The sequence below is a fragment of the Electrophorus electricus genome, chromosome 3 (assembly GCF_041902795.1).
Source record: "Electrophorus electricus isolate QZ-2024a chromosome 3, ASM4190279v1, whole genome shotgun sequence".
NCBI classification, from domain to species: Eukaryota; Metazoa; Chordata; class Actinopteri; order Gymnotiformes; family Gymnotidae; genus Electrophorus; species Electrophorus electricus.
In genome coordinates, this window is record NC_137499.1 from 593537 (window position 1) to 607541 (window position 14005).

At 43.2% G+C, this 14005-nt stretch overlaps 2 protein-coding genes and 1 long non-coding RNA gene across 4 annotated transcripts in view; 2 read left to right on the forward strand and 1 right to left on the reverse strand.

The window, feature by feature from the left end:
• Positions 1-116: 116 nt before the first annotated feature.
• Positions 117-3513, forward strand: tmem9b (TMEM9 domain family, member B). Its single transcript, XM_027025347.3, has 5 exons — positions 117-360; positions 717-808; positions 883-991; positions 1167-1301; positions 2474-3513. Exons 1-5 carry the CDS (start codon positions 271-273, stop codon positions 2627-2629), a joined length of 582 nt encoding a protein of 193 aa, XP_026881148.3. The 5' UTR covers positions 117-270; the 3' UTR covers positions 2630-3513.
• A 209-nt stretch (positions 3514-3722) lies between these two features.
• Positions 3723-14005, forward strand: part of dennd2b (DENN domain containing 2B) — a 52855-nt gene continuing 42572 nt past the window's right edge. Inside the window, exon 1 of one of the 2 annotated variants that reach the window (XM_035526516.2) lies at positions 3723-3916. The gene's annotated coding sequence lies outside the window, so the exon portion shown is untranslated. Of the gene's footprint in view, positions 3917-8760; positions 8902-14005 lie in introns of those variants that run through there. The other variant, XM_035526512.2, reaches the window with a different exon arrangement.
• On the reverse strand, positions 6705-9556 carry LOC113586926 (uncharacterized). The gene is made up of 4 exons (XR_003411678.3): positions 9181-9556; positions 8602-8834; positions 8481-8505; positions 6705-7172 (listed from the first exon to the last, which is right to left on the reverse strand). It is a non-coding gene; the product is annotated as an uncharacterized LOC113586926 (long non-coding RNA).

Genomic DNA, 14005 nt, shown 5'->3' on the forward strand with positions numbered 1-14005 from the left:
AGCAGTGAAGTAAAAACTGATATTTTCATCAAACGCGTGTCCTGCTGACGCCATCTCTACATGCGCGTGGTTCCTGTTCACTTGTTTCCGGGGGAACGTACCTCGCGCGCAGGACCGTCATGGTCAGCTGATCTTTGCGGAAGGATCTTCAGGCCTTTAGGATCTCCAGCAGTGAGCGCTTCGTTTCAGCTCCGAGCGAAACCTACCGAGTACACGGAAGCCCGCAGACGTCTGAACGCGGTCCTTCACCTGTGCGAGAGCTGCTCCAGCATGTCTGCGCCACGCTCGCGGCGGGCCGGGCGGGTGCTCGTGGCGCTTTGGTTCCTGGTGACGCTGTCGGTGCAGCAGACAGAAGCCAAGGTGACGAGCCGCGAGCGTGTGTGCTGTGTAACCGAGCCCTGCGTGCGTTACGTTAGGATGGGTTTGTTCATGCAGGTCCTCGTTAGCCGGGATGCGTTAGTTAGCTTAGCTTAGCTTAGCCTCCCTACTGAGACACGCTAGCTAACCCAGTTAACCCAGTCTGGGCGCACAGCGCCACACAGTTGCTGACATATTTCGGTTAAAGAGTAGGTTTCCTGACTGGCAAACATATTAGAAATGTTAACGATTGCCTTGCCAACTTGGAGTGTTCGTGCAGCGCCCCCTGGCGTGAATCATTCAATCAAGCACAGACTGTCCAGGCTCTTTCTACACGTGATCTATTTTCGTTTTCACAGAATTCCGAGGACATCCGATGTAAATGTATCTGCCCCCCCTACAAAGACATTGAGGGACAGATCTACAATCAAAATGTTTCCCTGAAGGACTGGTAACTAATAATCTTCCACATATATTAAGTTGTGCAGAGGACTGTGTAACACTGGCCCGTCTGTTTCTGTATAGCAACTGCCTCCATGTTGTGGAGCCCATGCCAGTGGAAGGGAAAGACGTGGAGGCCTATTGCTTACGCTGCGAATGCAAATACGAGGAGAGAAGTTCAGGAACCATCAAAGTAAGACTTCCATAATGACCTCTGCAGAGCGCAAGTGTCTGTGACGTGTGCCTGTGTGATAACGTGACAATGAGGCGTTCTAATTCAGTATGTCCTGGACGCTGATCGTTAGCTTTAGTTTCTAGTTTGATGGGTCATAGATGCAGCGGGATGTACAGTCGTTGCTGTGTTGCAGGTGACCATCATCATTTACCTTTCTGTGCTGGGGCTGCTCCTACTCTACATGGTGTACCTCACCCTGCTGGAGCCCATGCTGAAGAGACGTCTTTTCGGCCACTCGCAGCTCATCCAGAGTGAGGATGACGTCGGGGTAGGTGTCCATCCAGCTGGAATGACCTTTGACCTTCCTTAAGGGTGTTTTCAAATATGTCACAGAAAATTAACCAAATGCAACTCACTTCAGTTCTTTTCATATCCACAGTGTAAGTACACTTTAAAGAGGATCCCTGTTCTCTCTCTGGTCCTCTTTAGAGCAGACGCTATCTGTAACATGGAATTATGGGTATTGTAGTCAAGATGGCCACACTTCATACTGCTGTTTGGCTTTGCTAGTTTCATGAAGTGAATCAGAAAAGAGAACAAAATCAGAAAGAACATACCAGAACATTAAAAAACTAAACTGGAGACAAACATGGATGAGTCAAATTTAGCTGCAGATTCACACATTACCAGCCATTTTTCTTTAGTTTGTTTCTACCCATGAAGATTGTAGGGTGGTTTGAGAGCTGCACCTCACTTTGGTCTGTAGGGAGAAGCCCACGACCCTGACACGTTCCTGTCGCAGCTCTCAAATAAACATGTTTGAAGAATATAAAATTAAATGTTGCATGTAAACGTCATATACACACGCTAAATATTTTTCATAGCGGGCGTGCGGTATTAACTATAGATTGCAGATTAATCTCTGTCAGCTCACGCAGCGCGTGGGAGGCAGCAACAGTGCGTGGCTCTCAAACCTGCGGCTGACTTGCTCTCACGAGATTATAACGGTACATATCGTGAAGCAAAACGACATTTTTGCGAAGTCGAAGAAGCCTCGTTGACTGTATGGTAAACCTCGAGGTTAGTAAATAAAAACTAGAATCGGACAGACGCCCTTTTCCACGACGCATGAATCAAATGCATCACAGTATGAACCACCAACTAACCCTGCTGAGACTGATCGCCTGAGTTCGGTTCGTTTCGGCGTCAGTTCGGAGGTTTATGATTCTGCGTAACATGCCCGTTCACATTTGAAAAATAAAGAAGACTGCGGTTTGAGGCCCCTGAAAACAGGGAAACGTGAGTGATGCTTGTGTGCCGACGGTACGACAGAACCGCGATCTTGTTTAAACTGATTTAAGCGCCTGGGTTCTAGCGGAAGAACACCAGGACTTGGTAGCAGCATTCTGGGCCTGACACGAGCCTACTGGCCGTTGGAGTTGTAGGGAAGCGCCATTTGTGTGTCGCACTTGTCATGCAAATGCGTGTGTTTGCTTGCAGGACCAGCAACCCTTCGCTAACGCCCACGACGTACTGTCTCGCTCGCGCTCTCGTCCCAACATGCTGAACAAAGTGGAGCACGCGCAGCAGCGCTGGAGGAGGCAGGTCCAGGAACAGCGCAAGTCCGTCTTCGACCGCCACGTGGTGCTCAGCTAGAAGCGCTCCCCCTGCTGGACTTGCGGCGCGCTGTTCGGAGGTTCTGGGCTCCTACTGGCTGTTGGCCAGCAATCCCCCTCCAAAACGCGCGGTGATGCGGCTGTATGTTTGTCTGTGATTTTGTCCTGGCCACCAGGAGGCGCTGTTCCTCTACCTGCCACCTAGCGCTCCCACTTAGCATTTAACACGATTTAAATTTTTTTTTTTGCTTCATTGAGGAATATTCACACGACATTGTTCACGCTTCTCTAAATATGGAGGTAGACGTGCCACTTTCGACAGAAGCTCAAAGAATCCCTTTATGCTTGTTGTGGTCTTTTTAAATGTGAATTTTCTATTATTTTGCACAATCTGAACAACACAAACTTTGGACTTTCAAATAAGCAATATTCCTATTCTTTATTGGTGACCTGTGTTCGTTTTTTTTTTTAAATTATACAGTTCATTATATTAGATATAGCAATCCCAATGCCCCCACTATCTGATTTTTCCTTTTATCTTCCATCATAATCAATGTGTGCAGTTGGTCGTGTACCGTGTTTCGCTCGCTGTGTTGAACGCTTAAAGCATATCCTGGCATTTCCAGCCCTTGGCTTCTCATGTGTTACACATATGACAGATATTGAATATGTGATTTATAGTTTCCTCTTTTGTCTCGAGTAAATACACTGTTCATACTGGTTATTGGGGACAATATTGCCGTGGCGTTTTCGTTAAATGAATATCGTAATCCGCCGTTTTGGCTAATGGTGTGGTAGAAGTGTTTAATGTATCTCTAATACTTGCTATTCTTCAATCCAATTCTGTGTAATTTGTGAAGATATTTTTGTTTATTTAAATAGTTGTGCATGTTAACACTTCAAGCATAAAACCCTACATTACTACGTGTGTGTGTCTTAAGTCTCGTTAAAGAACCGTGTGAACTTGTGCAAAGCCTCGTGTGTTGTGAGAGTGCACTTACACTGTCCCGTGACACGCATCTTAATCTATTCTACTCTTAATCTAATCTTTCCCTTCCCTGAAAAGCCTAAAGCAGAATTTTGCACGAAACCCGTCGGAACCTTTTCCATAATCTACACAGGTAACGTTTAGAGGTTTTTTTTAGAACGCCACGCGTGTCGCATCTCAACGGTTCTCCCGTTTCCTGCTCGGTACCATACTGGGACTGGAGCAGCGCTCGCGCTCACAGTCACAGCTCATGCGCCTCGGAGCTCGGACGCACGCGAATAACTCGGACAAATGCACAACATGGAGATCTAAAACGCTTTGCTAACACAGGCAGTAAAGGTAAGACCGCATTCCCCCTTTTTCGCGCAGTTAGTTTTTAGTTGCTCGTGTTCAACCTAGTTTTGGACCTTATGAGTTCTGAATCAGTGATAGTCTCGTGGTAGTCTATCACTGATATGCCCTCAGAGTAATGAACACCCAATATTTGTAATTTAATTAAAGTGTGAATTCACCTAGAAACAGCCGTGTTTAATCAACATTTAGGGATTGGGAATCTGTTAAAACTTTATCTGTGACAAGAGGTTGAGATTTTATTATAAATGTCCCCAGCTTTGTTGAATGAATCAAATGTTGCAAACAGACATACGAAGACCTTTAATGACCAAACCTGGTAAGCGCGTACGCAACTGTTTGTATGTGTGTGTGTGTGTGCGTGTGTATACACGTCTGTTAAAGAATGTTGACACTGACACTGAACAGAAGCAAGGGGGCGCTCTAATACCTTTAATACAATAGTAAGAGGTCGCTGCTATTTAATTGCATGCACGAACCTATTATGTTAATATACAAAGGAAAAGAACTTAGAGAGACCCTAAATAGGCCCCGAATGCTTGTAGAAATATTGCATTTTTTCTCACTTCTGTTTCTGGAAAGAGGTAAGAATCTGAATAAAGTGGTGGTGGGTTGACCTGCAGCTAAAAGCAGTGATTGTATATGTTTACACTCCAGTTATCTCTCTGGTCAAGTGTACCATCGCGTGGGCCAGTGGCCCCCTGAGGATCACAGTGTGGGAAATGACTGAGCAATACCTCCCCCCCCGCGCTCTCGCTAATATTTGGACTGTTCCAGGGACATATTATGAATGCTTCATTCTTGTTTGTCTGTTCTTGTCCTTGTATACACTGAACAGTACTCATGCCAGAGGGGGTATTTTAGACTTTATGAATTTAGACCATTTTAGTTCAGTGTCTTGGCTGCAGCGAGTTGCAGTTCATTGAACCAAAAACTCATGGAGGCCAATTTGTGCTGTCCAAAGCTGACCTTCTGGTGTTAACTGATCCACAGCTCACAAGCTTGCTTAGTACACATGGAAAGCTGCATTTTCTAAAGTATGACTGTCTAAAGTCGGTTAAAAGTCATCATTCTTTCCTTGAGTTATGCTTTTATCTGGGATATACTGAATACACATGCACTATGAAGACCTTCATGCTTAGCAAATACAGTACAGCCTATAACATGAGACAGAGAGAGAGAGAGAGCGCGGGAGAGAGGAGTCTTTTAATTTAAAAAATAAATGTCTGATTATTGTAAAATTTAAGTGAATTTATATTTTAATGTGGTCATAGAATGGCAGGTGTTTACAGTTGCCTAACATAATCTCACTCAGAAAGTTTGATTAACTATTTTTAAAATAATTTACTAAATATATTTTTGCAATACTTGTCAGATTTGTTTGTATTTGCTTGACTGTTTTCTTCTCTGAACTCTGTTGTTGCCATAGCTGATGATTCGATAGTTTTTCTCAACACTTTGACCAACTATTTTTGCTCCCCAAGACCACAGGGAGGCTGGTGAGGGGGGGTTTTGTGATGAGGGTGTGGCGACCCTCCACTGCACCGCTTTCTTTCACAGCCTCTTGGAATTTCGCTGAACACAACTCTGATAGAGACTTTACAAATGTGTTCAAATAAGAGTTAAGCAACAGTTAATGTGTTTCCTGGGCCTGAATAACTTTGACAGATGTGTAAACTGCACACCTACCTTGTGTGCTTAGCAGTGAGGGAACAGTTTGACATGAGTCAACACAGCAGACATGTAAGTAATCAGTTTAACCAAATCATGGATGTTTGGTTATAGTGTATTTTGAGGAAGCCATTTCAAATTAAGAGTACAAATATTGACATAACTCCAGCTGCTCTAACAGAATCGTGGGCAAGGACCATGGTAGTAGTTCATATATTTGCTGTGTTGCAGCAGGCTTCAGTTACAGTTTTTTTAAAGAACAAAATCTTAGCCAGCGATCCACATTCTGCACCAATGGTCAACTTCCTGGAAGATAAGAAAAGAACAGAGAGCTGAGCTTTACGTCATTGTGGTGTGACTTCCGTGTTCCCAGCCTCGGGGATGATGGGATACCCCAGAGGACATATCCTACATGTGACCTTGAGCCTATGTGTGGAGACTGGGTGGGAAATATGCTGCTAATGACCTCCATGCACATAACAACCTACTATGCAGACAGTTGTAGTAACTTGTTAATAATTACACCAGATGCACTGTATATGTAATCACTTGGCAACCCAATAGGCCAAGAATTATCCACTGACTCTCATATTGATATTAACCTCTGAACTGAGTGACGTTTTTACACTTCTGACTTGGTTTTGTTACCTATTGTTAATTCGAAGTATCAACTGCGTCAGTAGACAGTAAAGAGAAGCAGCTGGTAGTTTGGAGGAACAGTTGTGTTGGGCCAAACCAAATACTCTCTCTGGCATGCAGACATGAATGGTGTGACTGTGTTTGATCAGATGTGCTGAGGTGATTTCTCTCTGTTATGCTGGTGGTATTTGTTGTCAGGATTTTTGGGGCTATTTTGGGTGTTGAGTTAAGTGATGTCCAGATGTGTTTGTGAGGGTTCTTGGACAATTATTTCCAACTGTATAACTACATATTTTGGAAGCAGGATCAAAGGACCTCACAAAAAATCTAAACAAATGATATATATCTCAAATATCTCGATACTGTTTGGGGCTATTATGTAATTGCTAACTAAACAATGTTATGGTGGAGTTATTTTAAAAAGACCAAAGAACAAGGATCATGAGACAACGTGTGTGAGCAAGAACCTGCAGATATCAGCAGAATGTTTTATTTATTTATTTATTTTTGTAGAAGCTATTGTAAGCATCTTTGGGTCCTTGAAAAGTGCAATATAAATACATTTTTAAAATTATTATTACATTTATTACATTATTACATTTTTTCTGTATTATTATTATTATTATTATAATTTAGGTAGCTGCTGATTTCTGTAACTCCACTAGCCGTGGATATACTGGGGGAACATAGCCAAGCATTAGGCTTCTAATGGTGTAATGCTTCCTGACTACACTGGTCTGAAAAAGGGCTGTCTGGCTGGGACGTACTCCACATCCAGACAAGTATTCGGTGTCCTGATGTTTTTAGCAGGCCCTCTGTCCCCTGGGAGCTGCTGGGTCATAGGCAAACCGTCGTAGCTGTGCTGTGCTCTCGGCGTGGGTTGTTCTCAGGCCAGGGCATCAGGTTAATCACAGCTGGTCTGTTCTGCTATAGGCTGAAGAGTGACAAGACTTGCACTGAGATTTCACACGCAATCACATCTGTAAAACTCTCCTGTCTGCTCTACATGACAGAGTAATAGTTTGTTAAAACCACATTTTATTCCTGATTTTAAAACTCAGGCTAATGATTGAGTTTTTCATCTTCAGATCTATGAGGGTTTACAGTAAGAACATGGACCATGTCGAGACATCCATTGTGTTCAAATCAAATGGTCTTTTGGAATGTACGGTTGACCCTGGTGTTGCTTTAATCTTTAAGTGGCCACAACACAATTTCTGCGGTGGCTGATCAACCCTTTAACAGCAACATACTACTACATGGACACGTCAACACCTTTATTACAGATCTGAGTTTAAACCAAGGACATTTCTCCGCCCGATCCACAATTCTAGCTATGTGTAGTTGATGATTTCTACTTGTAATTGTAGAAGAGTGTTGGCTGTAATTGTAGATGGTTGGTTTGGTTTGAGCCGACACTTTTACCACTAAGACTGTCAGAGTTTAACCAAAGAGTTCCAGTGAACAATTACCAGAAGAGTTCATCCATCATCTAAACCGTTTTCTTCATTCACTTGCTATGGCGACAACATTAAGCACCAAAACTTCTGTAAACCCGATACAGTGAAGCTTAAATTTTACACTCTGCTAGCTCTTCTCAGCTTGTAGTCCACGTGAGGTGCTGCCGGCATTTGTAGATGGGTTTGGCAGAATATAAAAAGTTTGAACATGCGTCGGTTCTCAAGGCTTAATACAAGAATGTTTGTTCCTCTCTTGCGATAGGTAAACACTCATGTATTCATTTGTTATTACGCCATGACATCATGGTGGATCGTGTTGCAGTCGTGGAGAAGAAGGGTGTAGCGCGCCCCCTCTCTGGCCCGTGCGCGTGCTTTTACACATTCTTTGTCCACTTACACAACTTACGTTGCTCGTGCATGGCTTTGTATATCTGTTACCAACGTGTTATGTTTGCTCTCCACTGCTAAAAAAACTGGAGCAGATGCGTAAATGAGAAACCAAATGAGAGCTCTACATGTCTCTAAGCTCCAGCAGCCGTGGACCCCCACGAGACTTTGACCGTCCCTTCTAAATAAAAGACACAACAGAAATATTTATAGCGCTTTAAGTAAAATCTGAAAGGTAGTTACGGATAAAGCAACGTTTTGACTAGACAAAGAATGTGTAAACTGTTTTATTTTCCAGAAAGCCCCACACCGCAACCACTTGAGAAAAATAGTTATAACGACAAAGCGTTACCGTTCACGGGTTAATAACGGTATCGAGCAAAAAAACTACCTACCAAGGTTACGCTGCATTAGGTCCCGCTGTAACAGAAGAGAGTAATTAGTTTTACGTTATTATGTTGAGGTGAATATCTGACAGTCCTAATATTTGTCTGATATTATATCTTAGTATGTTACCGAATAACCGGCCATGTTGCATCGATTGTGCAAACCGGATCGGTTTAGTGTAGGAGTGAGAAACCGTGGAGAGAAGATAGAGGGGGGGCAAAACTTTCTCTCTCCATGGGAACTACCCCAGCCTCAGATCCGCCTCAGCCAGGGAGGGCTCCGTCCGCTGGAAGGAACATGACTGGAAGTTGAAGGAAAGTTCCAGGTATTACCGGCACATCGCTGCGTGTTGCGCACTCCCCCTAAACGGATAGTAGAGTTGGTGAGAATCTGGACATAATGGCTTGGACGAGGGACTGGCTTTCTGAGGTAAACCTTTCCACACACTGGTGGGCTTTTTCACAGCAGTGCTAAGAGAAGTGTAGAAGGGAAGACGTTTGGCGGCGTCGCGGACAAGTCTAGATGTTCCAAATCGATACAGTGTTTTTCAGAAAAGTTAATATTGCGTAAACCATCCAAAAATAGACTTCTTGCTATGCTACTATTGTATTACATCGCTTTACAATGTGTTCCCGAACATATATGGGTTTAAAATATGATCTTATTTGAGTTACTGTACCAAAACATTGAACTATTGCACATGCGTACCTGACGGATACCTGGAAGGGAATTATTTCTCATTAAGATCCAAAACTGTGCAACTCTTCTTTCTTCCTGTTTAATTGGTGTTGGTGGTTCTTATGATACTCTAGTATTGTTTAAACTAAACAAATATTTTTGCCTCTTTTGAAAGATGATAGAACATCAAAATCACTGTCCTTGTAGAGGTGTGTTTGCAGACCGTGTGTGGGGAAAGTAACGCGTGCCCCCCACTTTCAAATGATGAAGCTCGTGCAGCTGCACGCGCTTTTTTCTTGCGCGCTCTGAACAGACTGCCTATTGTGGAGGTGGAACAATGACCATTCCTTCAGTGGCCTGAAGTGTCAGCTCAGCCATGGCAGGCCTTCTGTTCTCAGGCCAGCGCTTGCGTAATACGGCTGAGTGCAGGATGTCACCACACACTGAACTATGCCATTTCTGCTCTTATCGTTCAGCCTCATGACAGTTCATATATGGTCATATTAGAATGTTTTCAGTGCGTTTGTTACAAGCTGTCTCCAATGAGGTTGACTTGAAGCAATATTTGGATCTGACACAAAACAAATAACCTTAAAACCTGATTTTCATTAGCGCTGCTTAGAGTCCCCATGCCTTCAGCTGATGTGCTGGCGTGTCCCTCTCTCTGCTGGGCAAGATAAGGTTCTTTTCATAAAGTGGGCAGCCCTTTGTGAAAACACTCTTATGTTTCTGCCTGATGTTAGACCTGATTCTTCTTCCTGTTTGACCTCCTTTTTAACGTTTGAGCATGGCAACAGCGAGCACGGCCAGTCCTGCTGCTACGAGCTGCTTTCCACTCATGCTAATGTAGTGCTTTGGCCTGCATTGGCCAAACAGGAGCTGGCGGGTAGCGCTTGTTCTGGCTTGCTTGTCATTTAAGGACACTTTGTAGCACAAGCCGGTTACGACTTGCTCCCAGAGCTGGTTCGTTGACCCACGATTGCACCCAAGGACATGTCAGTTAGTAAGTAATAGACATCATGTAGCAGACAGGACAGTAGTAAGGCATGCTACATCTAGCCCAAAGCCTGAAACATGAAAAACCTTGAGAATTTTTATAGCGAGATGAAGTGTGCCACTTGTGTGTGTTATCTGGTCTGTTTTATGCCAGTGTGTAAAGACATTTCCAGAAAGGATCAGTGTGAATTCAGTAAATCTTATGTGCAGCTGTAGACATAAAAGTAATATAAAAAGTACTTAACTTATGATCGACTTATTAGCCTCAGACCCGTTTCCCAAAAGCATTGTAGTGTTAAGATAATCTTAAATGATAAGATATTCTTAAACAATTCTTGCTCTACCATTTAATGATGATCTTTGTGTAATAATGATTTGTAGAAACAGTTTCAGTAGTTTAGTTTGTGATTGACCTTGTACTCCTTGTGAATACAGTTATTTTGTTTATTTGCCATCATGCTTTAAGGCCCTATTCCATATTCCACATGTGAAACACATACAGGTGTGTTAAAGGACATTAGATCAGAATATTGTAGAGGATTACAATACTATGCTAAATTAAATTTTTATCTCAAGTGGAAAAGATTGGTTTGGATCTCTAACTTGTCAAAAAAGGTCATTCCATCTCTGGATCGAGATCTGAAATGCACCCATGGGACATCCTTTAGGGAGAGTGTTACTTCACTTTAGACACTTTATTGCTGATATTGTAGGTGATCGCATCAAGTACCAGCTTTTGACTTATGGAAGGAAACTGAACCAAATGTTCAGTAAATGACCCTGCAAGGTTTTATAAGTTAGCTATTAATGGTTTGAGAAGTGCTGCTGACTGAGGTAGTAAGTAGAAATGTTTTTTGACTGCACTGAAGATAATTTAATAGTTTGCTTTAGGAAAAGAAGCACACTTTGTTCTAGTGTTGCAGTTTTTTCTCAAATTGCAGAAATGTGGATTATCCATTCTCTGATTCCTAGAAAAAACCCCAACTGTAAACAGCTGAAAGTCAGGGAAGAATTGGAACGAAAAAGGGCTTGAAGAATTGGTTCCATCTGGCCTGTCCAGTTAGAACTCTGGGAGCAAGGCATCATGGGTATTGTTTGTGGACTGTGCAGCTGCTGTGAGCTGTGACAGCCTGGACTGTAAGAAAAGGTTTGGGGTGAAAAGACGCTCGCAGGCTGAGCTGGGTTCAGCGTCCCTGACTTGGCCGACCGTTTCTCACACACAGACCCTCTGGCATTATTCACAGAGCCAGACCTCAGCAGCCTGGGCATTGAAACCCAAGAGAAAAGAAGACAAAGACGACCTCTCTGCTGGCTCTGAGCCGACACAGCCGGGCCTCTCTGTCCTCACTCGTCGTGTTGAGCAGTTAATTAGCAGCACCAGGGATTTGTCCAGGTGGACGACTGTTTGACAACCTCTCGCTTTACTGGAGACAAACAGACAGACCTTATGTCCTAGTTCCCCTCAGTCTAAACATGACAGGCTCGTTCATTGACACAAGCATAAGAAGGTACCACATACAGGACATGTATCTCCAAGTGAGCGCTTGATAAGGGCCATATGATGGTGGGAACGGAATTCCCTTTCCTGTGATTATTGTTCGGTAATCTAACCTCAACTCTCACACATGCTTGCCTCTGACTAGTCTGGATTCCACAAACAAAAGTATTGTTAGGAGAAGGTGGATCAAATCAGAAGTCAAAGTGGTCTCCAGTGGACAGACCCCTGGGCCAGTCCAGTGCATCTCCAGGGGTTATGAAGTCTGGAATGAGCTGAGAAGGAGAACTCTACAATCTGTAACCAACCAATCAGCAATCAAAGGAAGCTCGCTCCACCAGTGAGGTGAAGGACATGAATGATGTGATAGATTTACTACAGGAAGACTATTCTTAGAACTGCAACTTTCACTTGCATATTTTTGGAAAAATAGTGACTACATTTCCTAGTGCCAATTTTTTTTAATGCTTGTTGTCTTTCAGGTGTCTGAATAAAAAGTGATATACACGCTTCCTTTATAGGGTGTGACAGAGACTCACTGACTCTCCATTAATCCTTCACTATAAGACACAGATCATATGAATCATTGATTTCACCACAGAACCCTGTTCTTTTCCGCTTTCCCTGTTGGATGAAATGCATTTGATGGACAAGGCAAATATTAGTGCATTCCTCTTCATGGTGTGCTGCTCTTTGTGAACAAGTTGCCCTGTCAGTTGCTAAGGCCCTGCAGTCTGTCTGACCCTGGGACATTCCACCCGGCTCCTCACGGGGGAGTGGGTGGGGGTACAGATCAGATGGTGCTTGTTTTGAGACTGTGATAAAGAACTTTACTTTTTATCCACTTTCCTCTCAAGGACTTGATGGACAAAGAGTCTTTCTTTTGAATAATGGGAGTTGCAACTGTTCAAGGAAATCTTACACAAAGCACTAGTAGATTGGTTTGTAACACCAATGATGTGTGATCTCCAGGTCATTTCTATGTGACCGGACTTTCTAGTGTTGAACCTCTAGATGAGGTGAAGACAACATTAGGGATGAACATTAAAAGTGTCCTGGCTTCTTTTTGCAACATCTCCAAAGCCTTTATTTCTGGAGTAGTTTGTTTTGGCACATATTTAGTAAATCTGATCACCTGTGTTGACGTGATTGATCCACCAGGCAGTGATGTGAAAGGTGTTTATTAATCAGCTCCCCGGATGACTTAGTTTTGAAAACATCTGTAAGCTCCTTTTCCAGTCAGTACCTTTAGACTGGTTGTGCCTGCTTACTCATGGTTGAACAAGCTGCTTCATGCACACATTGGGTAACTGACTCTTATGCTGGGGTCAGACTCCACAAATTCAGCTTGGTTCAGCTCGTAGCCAACAAATCGCCAGCATCGGGAACGAGGATGGAAATGTGTGTGACACAACTGAAGAACAGTGATGTTGCATGTGGCATGACAGACAGATGAAAAGTCTCGCATATTAGAGTTGGTAGTTGTAGCTCAGTGGTTAAGGTACTGGACTAGTAGTCAGAAGGTTGTCAGTTCAAGTTCCACCACTGTTGGGCCCTTGAACATGTCCCTTAGTTACTCAAAGTTCTACTCAGCCATGATTGTAAGTGGCTTTGGATAAAGGTGTGAGCTAAATGCTGTATGTTTTCTTGCGTGGTCCCATGACTAGTGCTAGTTATGCTAGGTTAGCATTCCCCAGTAGCCCCTACTGTCCTCTTTCTGACACACAGGAACGAATCCACTATCAATTTTTCTCATTCTTTTTCTTTTTGGAAGACCCAACCGCAACATACAAAGTGCTTCTGTAGCTAAGATTAACAATTTTTTGACTCTTCACTCTGACAACCTATGAAGTTGTGCAAGGATGTGAACGATGATTGGTCAGAACCAAACATGTAGTGTGGCAAATCTCCCAACCAAGGCATGACAAGATTTTATGCCACTACGATCTAATCTGATATAGTGACTGTTGTGAAAGACAGAAATATTGTGTTGTCTGACCACAGCATTACAGGTATGTAACAAAGCTGTTTCCTTTTTATATGGGGGGTTGTTGCCTTTCAACAGCAGTGAGGGGAACTACAAGGACACCTCAAAGTTCAGCGTACATCCTGGAGATAGAACTGTGAAGAGATTCCACAGGAGTCTTGTTGTAAATTAGGTTGTCCAGAATAGCTACAGTGGGTAAACTACCATAGCTACCACGGGGCAGAAGAGTGTTGGAGTTGTAGCTGACAGATTTGGTCAATCGGTGAGCTGAATTTGACTTGGGTCTCCAAAGTCACACTGCATTTGCACTTCAAACTTAGTGTTCGAGATGATTTAGTGGTCTAATATATTTCCCGACGTAGCGGACTATATTTTCA